The sequence below is a fragment of the Podarcis cretensis genome, assembly GCF_951804945.1.
Source record: "Podarcis cretensis genome assembly, chromosome: 7".
Taxonomy (NCBI): domain Eukaryota; kingdom Metazoa; phylum Chordata; class Lepidosauria; order Squamata; family Lacertidae; genus Podarcis; species Podarcis cretensis.
Window position 1 is genome coordinate 47,825,174 of NC_137176.1, and position 20,306 is coordinate 47,845,479.

The 20,306-nt window shown below is 40.1% G+C and overlaps 1 protein-coding gene and 2 long non-coding RNA genes across 3 annotated transcripts in view; 2 read left to right on the plus strand and 1 right to left on the minus strand.

Moving 5' to 3' along the window:
- LAMA3 (laminin subunit alpha 3) overlaps positions 1-3,959 on the plus strand; it is a 130,540-nt gene extending 126,581 nt beyond the window's left edge. The window contains exons 74-78 of the mRNA XM_079982598.1: positions 18-177; positions 430-560; positions 1,216-1,309; positions 2,186-2,305; positions 3,222-3,959. Coding sequence (XP_079838724.1) covers positions 18-177; positions 430-560; positions 1,216-1,309; positions 2,186-2,305; positions 3,222-3,367 — 651 coding nt within the window. The 3' untranslated portion in view covers positions 3,368-3,959. The remainder of the gene's footprint in view (positions 1-17; positions 178-429; positions 561-1,215; positions 1,310-2,185; positions 2,306-3,221) is intronic.
- On the minus strand, positions 90-20,214 carry LOC307219501. Its single transcript, XR_013840444.1, has 3 exons — positions 19,858-20,214; positions 2,656-2,821; positions 90-215 (listed from the first exon to the last, which is right to left on the minus strand). It is a non-coding gene; the product is annotated as an uncharacterized lncRNA (long non-coding RNA).
- Positions 5,168-5,826, plus strand: LOC307219519. Its single transcript, XR_013840465.1, has 2 exons — positions 5,168-5,490; positions 5,587-5,826. It is a non-coding gene; the product is annotated as an uncharacterized lncRNA (long non-coding RNA).
- Positions 20,215-20,306: the final 92 nt, after the last annotated feature.

The following is a 20,306-nucleotide window of genomic DNA, read 5'->3' on the forward strand; positions in this document are numbered from 1 at the left end:
TGAATTTATATTTCCAGAGTATACCAAGAAAGAGTTTTGCAGGTTGCCTGAGAAACTTTAACGTGGAAGGAAAGCACATGCGTACATACCATCAGAACAGCGGCGTTCTGCCTTGCTTGGATAATGTTTTGGAGAATGGGATCTCTTTCTTCAACGAAGGGGGGCATATAGTCATCGGTAAGTATGGTGTAGGAGCTGTTGGTTCTGAACACAAGCTGTGCTTTCAATCAGAACAGGGATTCAGAAGTTGTGCATTCAGTCAGAACCCTTTTGGGACCAGGGACATCTTACAGAATGGGGGACTATATAATACCCATCTTAAAAGAAAAGACTCTTGGAACACATGCACATCTCAGTAGCAAGTAACAATGTACAGTATAGAGCTGGCATCCCCTTTAACATGTTTTCCCAATTCTTTTTGCTTCACAGAAAATGCTTTTTCATTGAGCTTGGACTATAGGATTGTATTTAAGATTCGCTCAAGAAGCTTGAATGGCATTTTAATTCATACTGGCAGCAAACAAAGGAACTATTTAACTGTGTACATGGAAGGAGGCATGGTAGGTGTGATTCCATCTCTCCCCCGCCCCCCAGATTTGATGAAGACAGAGTGGGTGAGGGGAAGGGAGCATCTACTTTGAACTACTAAGATCTAGTATCAGTATTTACAAAAGCCAGCTCCCAGACTTCTGTCACATTCAAGCATGACAAATGGAACTGGTGATGGACTATGCAGATTAAAAGATGGAGTTGTGCAAATAGAACCTGGCTCAGTTTTCATGGTTCCAATATATTTTTGTGGTACAGGGCAGCAGTATGGGACACATCTGACAATGGGCAAAATCTAAGCTTCACTGCAGACACTGGCATTGTCAAGGGCAGTGTAAGCCAAAGTCTTGTGATGTCAGTATAAATTATTAAATCAGCTTCAACTTAGCCATAACCACCTAGAAAACTCTTAACATGGCTACTTCCTTTTCACCAAAGTAATGCACCGAATATAAAACACACTTTCTTGGCATTTCTGTGGATTGGAAGTATACCCAAAGATCAACAGCATAGCAATCTAGGGTTTACAAGTGAGACAACTGTCCCTAAAAGCATTGGTTAAATTAATCAGGCTCAGCAAATATTTCATCGTCACATTTTCTTGTGTCCATGCTTTTATTTTATTCCTTTTGTTGCTGCTAATTTAAAAGATGTCTGTTTTCACAGCTCACTGCCTCTGGTAATAATGGTGCTGGAGAGTTCTCAACGTCAGTCACGCCTCAGCAGTATCTGTGTGATGGAAAATGGCACTCCGTAGCAGGTACTATGCAATCTCATTCACCAGTTCTTTAGAGGCAAGAAAATGAGAGTCAGACATTGCTGAGCTCTAAAAAAAAGTAGCACTTCATGCTTTTTAAAGATGACTAACTGGATTTCTAATGCATTTTTAACTAATGTTCTTTAAATGCATAACTTAATTTGTATCTGTTTAAGATGAATTTGTGTGCATTTTCAGTTTAGCTTGATATGAATTCTGACTATACACGTGTTATGAACACAATCTGTAAATTAGTTCAGAATAATCTAAGAGTAACCCCATAGATTTCAGTGGGACTACAGCAGGATTGTTCTAAAGAAAGGTGATTTATTGCTTCGGTTAACAGATCTATTAAGTAACATTAAACGGTGGATTGGTGGAGTCATATTTGCTCTTTTTCTCTGTAGCAGCTTTCCCACATGCTTTTCTCACTGGAATAACAATGAAATAAACTATACAGTACTGCAAGTAACATTCCTGCATTCCAAACTACATATTACACTACAGCTTTAATATGTAGCTATTCTAGCCTTTTTTCCTTAGATCCTCCCTCCCCCAGCTCTCCCCCCCCCCCCCGCGTTTTCAGACTTGCGGTTGCAAGGTGAACAGGTTTGGGGTAAAAGCTGCATGGGGAGAGGTAATTCAGGGAGAAAAGGGCTAGCAACCACCACAGGCTAATATTTAAACATGGCTACCTCCAGTCATATTGTATTTGTCTAGAATAGGTGTCTTGGAATTGTAGGTGAGGAAAGATTTTCATTCATAGATAGATAGATAGATAGATAGATCCAAGGAGAAAGGATATAAGTGAAGTATTACTGTGACTGAAACTGAGGAATGTCTTAATGAAAGGCATGTGATTCATGTGATTGTTTATAGTAACTCGGAAACAGAACATTGTGTACCTCGAAGTAGATGCAAAGAGTAACTCCACCACTGGACAATCAGCTATGCTCTCCACCAGCCATGCTCAACCACTTTATTTTGGGAGAGTTCCAGGTAGGAAGACTCTTTCTGGTTAATCTTTCAGTACTGCTAACTTTTTTATTATTTTTTAAAGAAATGTATGTAATGAATGTGACAACCTTCTATCTGGAAAAACCGCATTCGGTCAAAAGAAAGTAGAATCTCTTTCTCATTCCTTATGAATAAGCCTTTCTCTTTGAAGGCCAAACTAGATGAGAAGTTAATTACATTAATGCAGTTAACATTCACATTAATGAAATGAAAATGCTTTTTTTTTAAAAAAAAGTGTAAATAGTAGCCGTGGGGACAAAAGCAGCAGGACCACAGAAGGGGGAAGAAAAGGTTTAATCCTTCCCCGTATCCCCGATGACAAGTGGCCTTACCTTAAGAAAGCTGCTATTTACATCAGAAGTGAAGCTGATCATCATTGGTGTCAGTTGTGGCTTCCCTCCAGGGGCAAATAATGCATTTCCAAGATTTTGGAGGAGACACACAAGTCATCCCAACAAAGAACTTCAAAGTTCCGGCCAGTTCCATGGGAGCTTGATGCTTGCAAGGGAAGATAGCATTGTCAAGCCAAGAGGCCAATCAGGAAGAAAATAGATAGGAACAGGAGCACAGACAGCGAGTTTAGGTAGAAGGGCAGGGGCAAGAGAAGATACTTGACTAGAGAGTTCTGTATTAATCTTTCTAAAGCTGTCCAATCAGTGAGACTGGAAAGAGAGCCTTTGTAAAATGTTAACATTTGCTGCAAAACATAGATGAATTCCAAGTAATTTTTAATAGCTATTATATATTACACTAAAAAAAAGAAGTATATTTTGAATAGGAATAGGCATATACTGATTTCATTCCACTTCTACTGATAAAGAAATACTGCAGTTTCTACAATTCTGTACCAAACCGCAATGTGCTGTATTCAACTTATCTTTATCCTTTCTCTTTACAGTAAATTTGGCAACACCATGGCTTCCTGTTCAGGACGTGTTCCTTGGCTGTCTGAAGGGTGTTTCAATTAATGACAAACCTGTTTTAGTGAGCAAAATTTCAGATGTTCATGGTGTTGTCAGCTTGCAAGGGTGCCCTGTCAATTAAATTCCCCATGTATCTCCTCAGGATGAAATCTCCTTAATGTACTGTATGAATGCCACAATATGTTTTCATCTCTTCTAAACTGTGTGTTATTCTTGCCACTTATTTCTAACATGGTTTAAGGATGTATATATTTTTCAGAATTGTGGTCTGGGCTGCCATTGTTAGATGCTTTGATCTCTTGTTTGGCTTTTGCTGTGTGTACAATTCATTCTATATGATAAAGCCACATGAAATACAAAATGCTGTTGTACATAAAAGAATTGGGTGAGACTCTGCTCTCAACCACAGTTGTGCACATCTATAACACTTGTATTGATATAAGAGGCCAGTCCTGAGGCACCTGACATGACAAGCACTACCCAAATTAGAAATGAAAAATCTTTGGATTACAACCAGAATCTGACCTTGTTGGCAGAATTTTATAAAAAATAGACAATTATGTTGGGTTGCTGAACCAGCTCTTTCTTATAAGTGTGCATTTGACAAAAATAATATAAACCTGAATATGAAGCACTTTAAAAGAATGGAATCCAAGAAGTTACAGTTTTAAGAGTTCTATGGCCAAATAAATGCAATTTGCTTCTAAAAAAAATTCTGTATGTTTATTGTACTTACACATGGCACTATTTTGATCAACTTTAATCAAAATAATTTGGCTGAATAAGGACAATAAGTTTCAGCCCACCATCTTTTACTTAATATACATAAAATATCTCTAGGTGATATAATTCCCTCCCATAATAACAGAAGTGAGAAAGATGCTGTGCCCTTTTGTGTGTGTGGAGAAAATGAAGGTAGTTTGATCTTCCGTGAGTGTTTCAGTCTGGAGACTGCAAGATCTGCAACCAGAGGTATTCTTTCACACATGTCTAGAAAATTCAGCTGGTTCATAATTTATCTACATCTTAGACTGCAATTTTTTTCAGGGTTTCCTTCCACCTTTTTTACCTTTATACCAGCCCACTTAAAAAAATAACAATTAAGAAATACCTGAGCAATGTGGGCTGCAATGATACACTCAATTCTACCATCAATTTCATATTTTAAAGAAGATGATGTTTCTTATGAGAAACACATACATTTCAGAAACCAGTTTAGTAATCCTATGGTCCTGCCATGCTGGCAGCCAGCTTACACTTGTATAATGTAGGGATGAAGGAATCAGTGTATTTCCAGTCATTCTCATGGTAGACCCATTGAAAGGAGTGGATTTAAATAATTATGAATAACATAATTCCATTTGTTTCAGTGGACGTACTCCGACTTAGTTGGATACCACTCATTGCTCATGGATACTTGGACTTTGCTAAGAATCCCTTCATCACTAGAATAGTAGCACCTCCTATCACTGTGGCACCCAATAGGATATATATTGTTTTGATAGTAGTGCTTTAAGTTGAAAGAGGTACAACCCTGTCTATAAATTAATAAAACCATAAAAGTAATTAACTGTCCTGTTACCTGGCCAGTAACATTTGGGAGGTTTCCTCCTTTTGCCCACTTCTTAATTTCCTCATCCTGGTCCTGTTAGCTCCAAAAAAACTCCCATAGAAAAACTTGCTGCTCGTTATCAGCTCTGTGGCTTGGATTAGTGTTAGCATTCATACTTTACTTCCACAAATCATTTCCTTATTTGCTCAATAGCACTGAAGTTCAACCACATGGTTCACAAGTCATGTTTGTCGAGAGCAAAAGGAGTCACAGCAATGCCACCCATACAACTTGTTTTCTAACCTTGCCTTCTCTTTCTGCTTGTTTCACTTTGCATAATATATAGGGAAGCATCCAGCTCCTAAAAAAAAGGGATAGTCACATTTATGTGTACATAGTGCACCATTAAACAAGTGCCTATTTGCAGCTGTGACTAGTAATTATCTATCCTATTATTTTCATGCCTCCTCTAGTCCATTTCCTTGCTTTCGTTTGCAAAGTCAGCTGAAGTACAGATCCCCTCTATAGCCCGCAAGAAAGCAGTGCCAGTTTCACATGTGTATAGATAAGCCAAAGCATGGTAATTCAACAGCATATTTCAACAAACCATTGGATGCTGCTGTGGTAAGACCTAACCTTTGGTAAGTTGAAAGAGGATGTGACCACTGTAATTGGTTTTGCCCTGTTGTTCGGTTGCATTGAACTGATGGTCTTCTGGCCCTTCCAGATGGATGACTCTCCGAGTATCCTCCCTGAGCCCCTGGCATGAGGCAGCCTATGGATCTAAGCAAGCAGTTACACAAGATGACAAGCCCCTAATATACCTACCGTGAATACCATCATCAGAGCTGCTGTACTAATCCAGGAAAGACAGCTTTTCATGAGAGTTAAGTGGCACCAGTCAGAAACTGTAATAGTGGCTTTGTTGGCGCATAGTGTCAACACTCTTTTTGCTATGTTGTAACGCAGCAGTATTAAAGGAAGCATATCCTGTTTCCATTTACAAGCACCACTCCCTACTTATTCAACTTTTGCTTAAGATCTCATTATTCATTTGCCTGAGCATAGCATGTTGACATACTGCCTCTCTCCACTCATAATACAATAATTCATCAACATGACAAAAGCCTGGTGCAGGTGGGAAAAAAACCATGCAGGCTGCAGAAGTTGGACAAGGTATGCTCATCACCTGTACACCCCTGTTTTAGTATATTGGTATTACCTCCTGAAAGGAAGCTCTGCTAGATTCTTTAGCAATCTGTTTTACAGGCTGTGCCAACTTTTTTTTTTTAAAGGGGTGCAGCAGTGAACTGGAAACTTGCCTTAAGCCCCTTGCTAATCCCTTTCTCTACAAGAAACAATTAAAGAGGAAAACCCTTATTTAGAGGTTTTATGCATGACTGGGCACCTTGGTGTGTCAATATTTTTAAAACTGTAGCACAGGAGAAAGTTATTTACTATATTTATATCTTGGCTTTCTTCTGTCATGGAACCTGAGGTGGCATATGCTTTTTTTAAATAAACTTTTTGTCTTCTGCCTCTTCTTCAAATATAGTGCTACATCATTAGCCTGAATAGCTGCTCTAAAAAAAGGTACAGTGGTACCTTAGGTTAAGAACTTAATTCATTCTGGAGGTCCTGTTCTTAACCTGAGGTACCCCTTTGGCTAATGGGGCCACCCACTGCTGCTGCGCCACCATGGTGCAATTTCTGTTCTCATGCTGAAGCAAAGTTCTTAACCCGAGGTACTATTTCTGTGTTAGCGGAGTCTGTAACCTGAAGCATCTGTAACCTGAAGTGTCTGTAACCCGAGGTACCACTGTAAAGGTAAAGGACCCCTGACAGTTAAGTCTAGTCATGAACGACTCTGGGGTTGCGGCCCTCATCTTGCTTTATAGGCCGAGGGAGCTGGCGTTTGTCCGCAGACAGTTTTTCCGGATCATGTGGCCAGCATGACTAAGCCGCTTCTGGCGAAACCAGAGTAGCACACGGAAATGTCATTTACCTTCCTGTCGGAGAGGTACCTATTTATCTACTTGCACTTTGACATTCTTTTGAACTGCTAGGTTGGCAGGAGCTGGGACCGAGCAATGGGAGCTCATCCTGTTGCGGGGATTCCAACCGCCGACCTTCCGATCGGCAAGCCCTAGGCTCTGTGGTTTTAACCCACAGCGCCACCCATGTCCCTGAATAGCTGCTCTATGTTCCCCCTAATTCCAGCTCACATACTCCTGCCTAGGACAGCCCCAAAATATTTTGCTGGCTGAGGCAAAGGACAAGATGGTACTACTCCACATACAGATATCAAATGGACTGAGATAAATCTTGGCTGGGGCTGATGGGAGCAGGAATCCAACAACAGGAGGGCCACAGATTCCTCATCTTTAATTTAACATTTGAAAAAGGATGGCAGGCGGATCCCCTGTCACAGATCTGCCTGCCACCCTTTTCAAAGGGGAGGCTGCAAAATAAATGCTGAATGAAACAAGACGTTGGAATTGGACAGCTATCAGGATGAGGCTGCTTTACTATTTTCCTTCAGCTGCTTTTTTTTCCCCTGAAAAGGAAAATATAAGGTGTCTCCATATCCTTCCCCCTGTGGATAGGAAAGTGACTTGGGGATTATTTTAAGCCGACAGATATCAAGAGGGGAAAGGATCAAGCACGCATAAACACAAACAGTCAGTTCTCTTCCAGTTTCAGCTTCGTGAATTGGCTTTTCCTTAGAAAAACAAGCCAGCATTGTGACCTCCAGTGTCTTGAGAATGAAGGGAAGGCATGAAGGCCTTTGACTAAAGCTTATCTAAGCATTAAGAGCCCTAACCCAGCTGTTGCCCATGGATAATGCTGTCACTTGAACGTACATGAAAATTATTGTGCTTGAATGCACACATTTAATACACTTAATTGAGGAAGAGTCCTTCGTGTTCAGGCATACAAAGGGAAACAAAGACTTTTATCAGTCCTAAAACACATATTACAGTCATTTATTTTCCCAAGCACATGTGGCAAAACCTTTCAGATTACAAAACTGTATTTCTCAGGGATGCTATATCAGATGTTAGAAACAAACACTCTCCCCAGTACAGTATGTACAATCTCTTTCCAGAGTCAATATTGTGTGAGCCCTCATTTATTACTAGGGCCAAACTGGACATGACATAGATTTGTAATCAGAATTTTGGGTGTGGTGTTTGTGTGTGTTTCAGTTCAAAGCTGCCATGATAGTTTGCTGAGTGTTTAACCCTATGGCTTTGGATCTGGGTATCTGAATGCCCTTCTGCTTTCACAATAACCTGTGACTACATTACAGTCATCCTTTGAGGCCTTTTCCTGGCTCTCCTGCCTCTGGAGGTGCAGGCAGTGACTGTGGGGAGAGAGACTTCTTGATTGTGGCATCCACCCTATGGAAGGCTCCCCCCAGGGAAGCTCACCCAGTACCTACTTGATCACTTTCTAGTTCTAGGTGAGGACTTTTTCGTTAACTTGGATTCTAAACCCATATTCTACGGTTTGATTGTTATTTTGTTTTGAATTACCAATTGATTTTACTGTTTTATTCATTGTTCAGTCTTAGCTGAAGCCCCCTTGAGAATGGAAACACTAAGTTAGATGAGGAAACTATTCCTCCTCCTCCAATGGTGATGTTCGATTCCAACTCCCATCAGCCCTAGTCAACTGGGCCACGGTCAAGCATGATGGGAGCTGTAGTCCAACATCTGGAGGCAATAAGTTTCCAAACTGAACAGTAAAATATGTGTTACAAGTGATTTAGAGTTACTCACTCACTGTGATTGGTTGTGCCTGGACTTAAGTACAGCGCTTTGTTGGATACAATTGAATGCTCCCTCTAGAGGGTTCTATGTGAAATTGTTGCACTTGAAAAAGTAACAGTGGGATTTTCCACCTGGGAATCAACTCTGTGAAAACGACCTTGAGGATATGAGTGCCCCTACAGAAGAGATAGTAACAAGGCAGAAAGCAAAACAATCTCACAAGAAAAGGGCCTCTATATCAGGAACTGCAGCTGTGCAGGAAAAAACACCAGCTTCTATGGATCCTATGACTCAGGCACTACTTAAAATAAATCAATCCCTGGAAGCATTGACAAAACTATCGACAGAGAATTCTAAAAAATTAACAGAGTTGACAACAAGGTTGGATGTGAATACAGCTAGTGTTACATCGAACACAGATTCTATAAATAGATTAATTCAGGAAAGTTCAGAAACACGAAAGATTGCAGAAAGTGCAAAAACAACGGCAGAAGAGACAAGGGAAAAATTTGGGCCTATTATTAAAAAAGTGAATGAGCATGATGCAGCCCTCTCCTTACTGGAACTTCAACGTAAAGAGAAGAATTTAAAATTTAGATTGGTGCCTGAAGGGGAAGGGGACAACCTTGTGAAATTTCTTACAGAGAACATCATAACTTTTTGGCAGGAGGAATGGGAGGAAGATGAGGAACTTGAGATAATATCAGCCTTTCGACTGGGTAGAAGGCAGGATAAAAAACCAAGGGACTGTCTAATTACACTGAGATCAAAAGAAGAAAGAGATAGAATATTGAATTTGCATTATCAAAAGGCATTGGTGATCCAAAATTGTCAGATACAGATTTTTAAGGACATTCCTAAATACATTTTAGAGGTGAGAACATATTACAAAAGTTTAGTAGACCTGCTGAAGAAAAACACTATACCATTCAGATGGGAGTTTCCACAAGGACTGTCCTTTAACTTCAAAGGAAGGAAGATTAAAATAAAAACAATTCAGGACAAAGAACAATTTTTGGAGAAGTACCTGGAGGATCTGCAGAAAGGAACCGTGGAGGAGAGGGAACCACCTGATATAGCAAATTTGTCATTTGGACTTCCACTACCACCATCGGAGGAAGAGCAGAAGCTTGGAGCAGTTGGAGGAACAGCTACCTAAATACAAAATGTCTCTGCAACTCCTTAGCTGGAACTGTAACGGTTTGAACCTTCCTCGGAAAAGAAGACAGGTTTTTCACATTTTGAAGAAAGAACAATTAGACATAATATGTTTGCAAGAAACCCATATTGCCAGGATACATAGGAAATTACTGATAAATAAGAGACTCGGTCAAGAATTTATCTCATCAGATAAAGTAAAGAAAAGAGGTGTGGTGATCTATGCAAAGGAAAAGTTGGCTCCAAAATTGATATTTAAAGATGAACAAGGAAGATACCTGGCAATTGAAATACAAATTCAAGGAGAAAAGATATTAATTGTGGGAGTTTATGCCCCAAATGAAGGGAAGGCTGAATTCTTTAGGAAGTTGCATGAGACATTAGTTGACTTTTTAGATTATAAAATCCTAATGATGGGAGACATGAATGGAGTTGTCTCAACAAACATGGATAAAGCACAGAGACAAGTGATCTCGAAAGAAGGGAGACTACCAAAGATCTTTTTTGAAATGACTGAAACAATGGACTTGATTGACATCTGGAGAACAAAGAATCCTTTAGAGAGAGAGGGAACTTTCTTCTCAGAAGCAAAAATGACATGGACAAGAATAGACCAAATTTGGATTTCTAGCAGTCTGGCGTCAAGAACAAAAAAAGTAGAAATATGCCCAAAAACGTGCTCCGACCATAATGCGGTCAAGATGGAGATGAAACTAACAACAACTGGTTCCTTTAGATGGAGAATGAATGACACCCTATTCAAGGATGAAGAGATCCATAAGAAGGCCCTTAAAACATTAAAAGATTACTTTGAGATCAACAGGAAAACAGATGTGGAAAAAAGAACAATTTGGGACGCAAGCAAAGCCGTGATGCGAGGTTTCCTAATTCAACAAAATTCTATTAAGAGGAAGCAACAAAATGAAAAGAAGGAAAATTTTTTAGAAAAAATAAAAGAAGGAGAGAAGAAGTTGAGGTCCAAACCAAAGTCCCATGAGATTTTGAGAGAAATAAAGTTTCATCAGATGCAATACATGGAGCTCATGAACCAACAAATAGAATGGAAGATAAAGCAAATGAGACAAAGAACTTTTGAATCAGCGGATAAATGTGGGAAACTTCTGTCATGGCAATTGAAAAAAAGGCAGAAAATGAATACGGTAATAAGTTTAGAAATGGATGGAAAGATTATCCACAAACCCAACGAGATCAACAATTGTTTTCAAAGCTTTTTTAAGAAATTGTATGCACAAGGGCCAACCAACGAGCAAGAAATAGAAGAATTCATCAGAAAATACGGTTTACCAAAAATCTCAGAACAAAGTAAAAGGATCTTAAACGAGGAAATAACAGAACAAGAAATAGAGGGTGCCATTCAAAATATGAAATTGGGAAAATCACCAGGACCAGATGGCCTGACGGCCAAATACTACAAAATGCTGAAAGAATGGCTGATACAACCATTGAAGGAAGTTTGCAATGAAATTTTGAAGGGGAAAAAGGCACCTGAATCGTGGAAAGAGGCTTTCATCTCACTTATACCGAAAACAGAGACTGAAAAGAACCAGGTCAAAAACTACCGCCCTATATCTTTACTTAATGTGGATTACAAAATTTTTGCAGACATTTTGGCAAAAAGATTAAAGAGAGTTTTGGCAGAAGAGATTCATAAGGACCAAACAGGCTTTCTCCCAGGTAGACATATGTCAGACAATGTGAGAAATATTATAGATATTTTGGAGCTGCTGGACGTTGACATTAATAGGAAAGCAGTTTTGATTTTTGTGGATGCGGAGAAAGCCTTTGACAACATTTGTTGGACTTTTATGAAAAAGAATCTCCAAGGGATGGGGGTAGGCCAAGGTTTTGAAAACGGTATAGGTGCAATATATTCTCAACAAAAAGCCAAATTAATTGTAAATAATGTGGTAATAGAAGAAATACCTATAGAAAAAGGTACACGACAGGGTTGCCCAATATCCCCTTTACTTTTTATATCAGTCCTGGAGGTTTTGTTAAACATGATCAGAAAGGACCAGTTGGTTAAAGGAGTTCAGGTCGGAGTTAGACATTATAAACTAAGAGCATTTGCAGATGATCTAGTATTGACCTTGCAACAGCCAGACACTAGTACTAAAAGAGTATTAGAACTAATTGAAATATTTGGTCGAGTAGCAGGTTTTAAATTGAACAGACAAAAAACGAAAGTGTTGGAAAAAAATTTAACAATGGAAGAAAGAGAGAGTTTTCAGAATGAAACAGGCTTGGAAATAACAAAAAGGGTAAAATACCTGGGGGTAAACTTAACATCTAAGAATGTGAATTTATTTAAGGATAATTATGAAAAATGTTGGTCAGAAGTTAAAAAGGATCTGGAAATATGGTCAAGGCTGAAACTTTCCTTGTTAGGCCGAATTGCTACTATTAAGATGAATGTATTGCCTAGAATGCTGTTTTTATTCCAGACGCTGCAGATTGTGGACAAGATGGACTGTTTCAAGAAGTGGCAGAAAGACATATCAAAATTTGTCTGGCAGGGCAAAAAGCCCAGAATTAAATTTAAGATTTTAACTGATGCAAAGGATAGAGGGGGGTTTGCCCTGCCGGACTTAAGACTCTACTATGAATCAGCAGCTTTTTGCTGGTTGAAACACTGGCTACTTCTTGAGAATACTGACATTTTGGATCTGGAAGGGTATGATAATAGTTTTGGTTGGCATGCATATTTATGGTACGACAAGGTAAAGGTGTATAAAAGTTTTAAAAACCATATTGTAAGGAAAGCATTGTATAACGTTTGGACTAGATACAAAGATTTGTTGGAAAGTAAAACCCCTAGGTGGGTGTCACCAATGGAAGCTAGGGAAGTAAAAAAGCTTAATATGGATTCTAAATGGCCAAAATATCATGAGATTATAGAATACGATGGTGAAAGGGTGAAACTTCAGAGTTATGAGAAACTAAAACCTAAGGTTCGAGATTGGTTGCATTACCATCAGATAAATGAGACGTTTAAACAGGACAGGAAAATAGGATTTCAGAAAGAGAAGTCAAAATTAGAAACAGAATTGTTGGAACCCAATACTAAGAATTTATCAAGAATGTATAACTTGCTGTTAAAATGGAATACACAGGATGAAACGGTGAAATCAGCTATGATTAAATGGGCACAAGATATAGGTCATGATATTATGTTTGCTGACTGGGAACAGTTATGGACCACCGGTATCAAATTTACTGCATGTAATGCTTTAAAAGAAAATATTATGAAAATGATCTACCGGTGGTACATGACCCCAGTCAAGCTAGCAAAAATTTATCATTTGCCTAATAATAAGTGTTGGAAATGTAATGAGACTGAAGGCACTTTCTACCACCTTTGGTGGACCTGCCCAAAGGTTAAAGCTTTCTGGGAAATGATCTATAATGAAATTAAGAAGGTCCTTAAGTGGACTTTTCCTAAGAAACCAGAGGCTTTCCTCTTGGGTATGGTGGGCCAAGTGGTGTTAAGGAAGGATAGGACTTTCTTTATGTATGCCACTACAGCAGCAAGAATTCTACTGGCAAAGTATTGGAAGACGCAAGAACTACCTACTCTGGAAGAATGGCAAACAAAGGTGATTGACTTTATGGGACTGGCTGAGATGACGGGCAGAATCCGGGACCAGGGGAAAGAGACAGTGGAAGAGGACTGGAAGAATTTCAAAATATATCTTAAAAATAATTGTAAAATTGAGGAATGTTAAGATGTCAGGGGGTAAGAAGTAAAGAATTGCAGCAGTAAACAAAAAAACTTAAGAAATATTTACGAAAAGCAACTAAGACAATGGACTTAAGGGTTGCTAAAGAATTATTAAACAAGGATGCAGGGATGGGGAGGTATGGGGAAGTCAAAGAAAAAAGGCTATGAACCGATGAGTATGAAGTTATATTGTGTTACATTGTTCTTTATTTTATGTGTGGAAAATTAATAAAAACTATTATAAAAAATAAAAAAAAAAAAATTAAGTACAGCGCTTTGTACATATTGTCAGTGAGTCAGAGGCACTGTCAGTCACAAGGAACACAAGGTGATAGCTGGGGGACCAAATCAGTCCATTCCTATATATGCCTACCTAGAAGTAATTCCCGTGGAGTTCAAGTGAAGGATTATTTCCATAAAGGATCAAATGTAATACAATCTCTGGAAAGGTTAACAGCTCTAGCATTATTACTATGTTCACCCGAGAAACTAGCTATTCTGGAAAGGACAGCAAAATAAGAGCTAGTTAATTATAGACTAAAACCCTTGCTTAAACCTCCCTTTACTGAAATGACCTTGAGGGCAAAGATGTTAGGTATTTGTACATCAAACCAAAACAGGTACTGAAGGTGGAATAGACTTCCCTGTATTGCACTTCACGAGGTTACTCAAGTACATTTTGTTATGTTCTCAGGGTTATTCAGCAATCAGTTTCTGTACTGCAGCTATGAGTGGCTTAACATGTAGAAATTTTATGTTGAGAATATGTGTTGAGAATAGCAGTAATGAATATTTTGATTTATTTCACACACACCCACACACACACCCAATGCTGACATGTTACTGAAAACTGATTCCCTGCCACCCAATTTGTGTACCTGTTTATTTATTTATTTATTTAAAAGACTGTCTCTAGGGGTGACTAACATTAAGAGTCATGATGGATCAGACCAAAGGCCTATTTCGTCCATCATCCTCTTCCCACAGAGGACATGAGGCCAATAGCTGCCTCCCATTATTGTTTCTCAGCAGCTGGTGTTCAGAAGCATACTGCCTTTGATTCTCAATGCAGTATATAGACATCATAACTGGTCTGAGAGAACACAATGTTCTTTGTGTGTGCGCGCACACACACACATGCCTAAGCAAGGCTGTCATATGATAATAATTTTACCAGCATGGACTAATCTTGAATCGATTGATTTAGGGGCTGAAAGGCCCTTCTATGCCTTGATTTCATTATTTCATTACTGAAATAATCTGCCTAGACACAGGGCCCCATGGAAGTGCATGGGAGGAAGGCTGCACCATAACCCTCAAGACTGGGAAATGAGTCAAATGTGCACTGTCTACATGATACATTCCTTTACATCGAAGAGGATGGGGAAGTTTGTGCTCATGTTGACCTTCATTTGCACAATGTCAATATTTCTATGGGTGCCTCACAGTTCACTGATGGTGCAATCCTTGTCCCCCCCAAAGTCCTATTGAGTTCAGTGGGACTTACTCCCATGTAAGTAAGTATAGGAGCATTTGAGTCATCATCCAGCTTGCACTTGCTACAAGTGTACTATTACAAACATGGCACAGGTGTTACAGGTCACTGCAGCAGCTCCCTCACCCTCCATGTCTCTGGTCCTATACACACCAAGAGACAGAACTCTGGTCCTCCCCCTTAAACTCTCCTGCTAAACGCCCTTGCAAACGCCCCTGTTTACGAGGTCTATCCGCAAGCTCCCAGGATCTGCACTGTGCTAAGTTTGACTGCTGCTGGTTGCTAACTCCCATCTCAGTTGGCTTCCTCTTAGCTGTAACGCCTCCCCCTCAGATCCTGTGTTCCCACAAAGCAATCAGCCACACACACTCTCAGGCTCCAGAAGGCACAAGCTCACTCTCTTCAGTCTCCTTCTGCAATCCTTGTCCCTATTTGTGAGGTCTGGTTGCAAACTCTGGTTGTGAGCTCCAAGGTTCAACACTAAGCTAAGCTTGAACACCTTTGCCATCATGAGGAGTTAGAAAGCCTTCCCCTGCCATATAAAGTCCCCATCCTCTTTTTGAAGGATGCAGTTTAATCTGCAAGAGGTGCAGCCAATCAAACCCCCCCCCCCGCATTTAACAGGACTAGGCAAATATTGCCCATTAATTAATAAATTATATTTATATTTTGCTTTTCAGCCGCAATGGGCTTTTTAAGTGGCTGACTGTGTTAGTAGGTAAACCCAGATGTATGGCAATGTGATAGAAAAAGCACCAGAAACAGCTCAGAAAGCTTCAAATCACTATTTTGGGGTTAGGTCCAACAATTCTGGGGTCTTCTTAAAAAAAGCTGCACAACTCTACCAATACGAATGCAGTTTTATTCTGTTCACATCAACTTTTTAAAAACTGAAGTCCTGCAAATCAGCCTTTATTACTATGCAACAGACTTTGCCTGCAAGCAACCCTGCAGCATGGCTGATCTCTTGATGTTCCATAGTAAAGAGATTAAATGCACTTTATTAACGCAGGAAAAGGACTATAAAACTATTAACAACAGGCTGTAACACTAAACAGCAGCAGTAAAATTGCCTGATCACTGCTGTTTGAAGTACGTCATGTTTGCTTTAATGTAGTGGAAATACAGTTTTCAACACTACAAATCTTCCTAAGCATTTGGCACGACTTGATTGTAAGTAGGCCATACAGAGTTAACTAAAGAGCATGGTCCTCACACTTTGCAGGGAACTCCACAGATAAGTACCTAAGTCCTGTGCCCTCCATGATTTTTGCTCGGCTAAATTGCAAACCACATGAAGAGTAGTGGTTATAAAGGCAAATCTAAATGTAAGAAATACATCGGGGCTGTTTGTTTTCAGATTACATTTCATCTGTTTGTTTATTCCATTATGTTTATATACCACATTTCCTCTAAGGAACTCAAGGTACTTTTCATGATTCTAACCCTCCCCTCATTTATCTTCACAACAACCCTGTGAGGTAGGTTAGGCTGACAGGGACTAGCCCCAGGTCAACCTGTGAGCTTCATGGATGAATATGGCTCACATGGCGTATATACCAAATGTTTGCAGGGTGGGGTGTGGGTGGGTGGGTGCAGGATCATGTCCCAACAAAACCCAAATGTGTTTGGTCTGTTCTCTGAACATACTGTGCAAGTCTTTCAATGCAACCAGGGGCCTGATCCGTCTGTCTCAACATATATCAAATCTACATGTCTTATGAACAGGATACTAGGGAACCCTGCAGAACAGCCCAGTGATGACTGGGTGTGCTCAGTGACCATATAATGCTGATGGACTGTTGGAGATAAGGACTAGAAAACCAGAGAGAAAGGAGTATCCGTGTGACTGGAATTCTGAAAGGAAACACACCCCACTGCAAAATTTTGTTGCAGATTTCACTTGCAACCAGTCTGTATGTTATCTGAAATTTTAAATGGCTAAAGTCTTGTGGCTAAATTCAGTGGTACTTAATTCTGAGAAAACATGCATAGGAATGGGCCGAACATCACATACAAGGATTTGTTATCACTCTGAATTCGATACAGCTGGGAAATTGTTATTTGCTTTCAGTAGAAACTGCCAGCTCTACTGTTAGGCAAGGGAGTATATCACTTTAGGTGGCAGATTTTAGAAGGATCACGGGTTGTCTCTCTCCAATTTGGGCTGAATGATAGGAAGATTGCTTGAGTGTTTAAATATGAACCTACATAGAGAAGAACCACCTCTTCTTTAGATTTAACTTCTATCTTGGCCAACTAAAAGAATTGTAAACTCATGCATTTAAAAAAAATTGAGACCATTTTTGATTATGCAGAGCACAGCCTGTGCTGTCAGATGACAATCACTTAAAGCAAGGACTCATATGCCGAAGTGCTGTAACATTTTTGATACAAGGACTTTTAAATTTCAGTAATAAGTGAAGCCCTACAATCTATTTCAGGCAGGTTTGGGATATTTTTAGCAGCATCGATTCTGGTAAATAAATGGGTTCTTTTAAATGGCTTCTGCGGAAAGAAAGGCTTTGCAAGGTGCTCAGCCATCTTTTAGCAAGATTTCAAAGATTTTTGTTGCTGAATTCTAATACCACAATCCTTACTGTCTGAAATCCTTTTCTTGCTTGACTGTAAAGCAGTCACTAGTAGGCAAAACAACTTGGCAGTACAGTGCTTAGGATCAGTTTTTAAATGTCAATGCTATGTCTCTTGCAGCAGGATGAGGAGTCCAGGTGAAGTATGTTGAATACACTGATGCATTGACAAGCAACAGCACACAGTATACATGCACCAGAAAATCCAGAAAGCTCTAGCCATATACCTGTGTGTACTTAATTCCTAGCTGCTACTTAAACTCAGAACAGTCCCTGTTAAGAACGATATTAGTGGGAACTAGGATATTAAGCCTTCGTAGCTCAGTCAGTAGAACATAAGACTCTTAATCTCAGGGTTGTGTATTCAAGCCCCATGCTGGGCAAAAGATTCCTGCATTTTGGGAGTCGGACTAGATGACTCTTGTGGTTCCTTCTAACTCTACAACTCTATGATTCTATGTGCATCTTCTTCCCTTAGTTACTACTTGCATCTAAGAGGACAAATAACAACAACAACAATATAAATTTTTATTTATACCCTGCCCTTCTCGGCCAGGGCCGGGCTCAGGGTGGCTAACACCAAATATAAATTACAATAAAACATAATAGAAAAAAGGGGGGGAACAGTTAATTAAAATATGGCTTAAAATGCAGCCTCATTTTAGTAGTAGCCCATAAATCAAGACCATAAAGGGAGGAAACATCAGGTATTCACCTGAGCCAGCTATCCATGCTGGTCCTACATGAGCCAGCAAAAAAGCCAAGGGAAAATTTACATACCAAATCCCATATAAGGGGTCAGAGTGAGTCCAAGCCGAAGGCCAGGCGGAACAGCTCCATCTTACAGGCCCTACGGAAAGATGTCAAATCCCGCAGGGCCCTGGTCTCTTGTGTCAGAGAGTTCCACTAAGTTGGGGCCAGGGCTGAAAAGGCCCTGGCCCTAGTTGAGACCAATCTAACTTCCTTGAGGCTCAGAACCTCCAAAATTTTGTTATTTATGGACCTTAAGATCCTCCTCAGGGCATAAAGAAAAAGCAACAGCAAGGAAGGAGGACAGGAGATTTTGGGGTTTGGCAATGGGGCTCCTGCAAGTTGTGGGCCTGAGACCGCTCACCTCCAACCTGAGTGTCACGGTCAGTTTTGACAGTGAGCAGATAGCCTCCCCCCCCCCTGCTGCCCACAATCTTCAGTCCTACATAATTGGAAATTTATACTTGGCATTTCATTTTATTTTTAATCTAGTAGTTTCTGCATTATGATCCTTGTGTGTGGCTTCTTGCAGCTTAAATGACAGCTGTGTCAATAAACATTCAAGATTTTAAAACTGTGTGCTTGTTCATCAGCAATAGCTTTTACTTGTCTACTCAGACGCAAGCCCCTTAAGTTCAATTAAACTTATTCTCAGGTAAGCATGTACGTACAGGATTTTAGTTTGGATTCAATCCATTGCCATTAGGAGGAAAATGTGCCCTTTCCTGTTTCATTTTCTGTGTTAAACTGCAGTCACATGTTTACACTGAATTTGGGCCAAGACTTGGCCTCACAATCTGCTTTGGAGTCCACGGTTTGTCCTTGAAAGAATAACGAGAGGGAGGGCAACCTCCTTGAACATGTTTAGCGTACTTTTCCTGCTGCTGTCAGACACCTGGTATTAGGAGGCAGGGCTTCTATGACAAGGGGAATATAAAGTAAAAACACAGCTTCAACTTCTCACATTCACTACTGCAGCAATGCAGGCAGAAATATAATTGTAACATATTACATCGTGGCGTCTCTGGCATTTTTATTTCAAGTCTCCTGAGATTTTTTGCTTCAGAAAACCATATATATTATGGAGACACTTGATAAATTGCTATATAGGCACAGCACACACACAGTCATAGCAGCATTATCGTGATTTGTTCACTCTAAGGAGAAATTACAGCTAAATCAAAACACACATAAAGGTTTTTTTAAATGGACATTTGACAGAATGTTTGAAAATATAGTTCAATTGTGCAGAGTATCACATTTCAACTGCTGGCAGGAACTGTATCTTGTATTTTAATACATCTATTTTAGTACAGTGCTTGGAAATTTTTAGGCACTTTGTAAGTACTGCATTAAATAACAATAATCCTTTACTGCTGCAGTCTTAAGCACGCCAACCAGAGAGAAAGCCCCACTGACGAATTTCACATCGATTCCCCCCCCCCCGCCTTTTTATGTTGTTAGCCCACCACACTTATGACCGAGAAGCAGGACTTAAAAGCTTGGAAACAAGCACATATACGTATGTTGAAATCGGTGTAACTTACTTCTGAGCAAACATGCACCGGAGAGGACTGGGCTATGTAGGTCTGTTAACTAGGATGGTTAGATGATGGAACCCCCACATTCAGCAGCAGCCTATCTTTGAAGACCAGGTGCCTGGAGACTTTAACAGAGGCATCTGTTCTGCCACTGCTGGAAACAAAGAACTGCATCAGATGCACCCTTCAGCCCCCTCGATGCTTAGAGGTGGCGGACTTAGTAGAAAGCTTACATCCCCCCCGCCAAAACCTCCCCCCCCTTCTTTTTCCTCTTTTTTCGGTTTGTTAAAGAAGCCACCTTCACCCGCTGACGCCACCAGGAGGAGCAAACAGGAACTCTCCCGGTGGGGTCCCGCCCCAGATCTCTCCCCTTTGGAACCCCGAGCAGCCACTCCGAGCAGGTGCCAACGGCGGCTGACTGAGGGCAGCGGCTTCGGCGCCAGAGGCACGCAGGC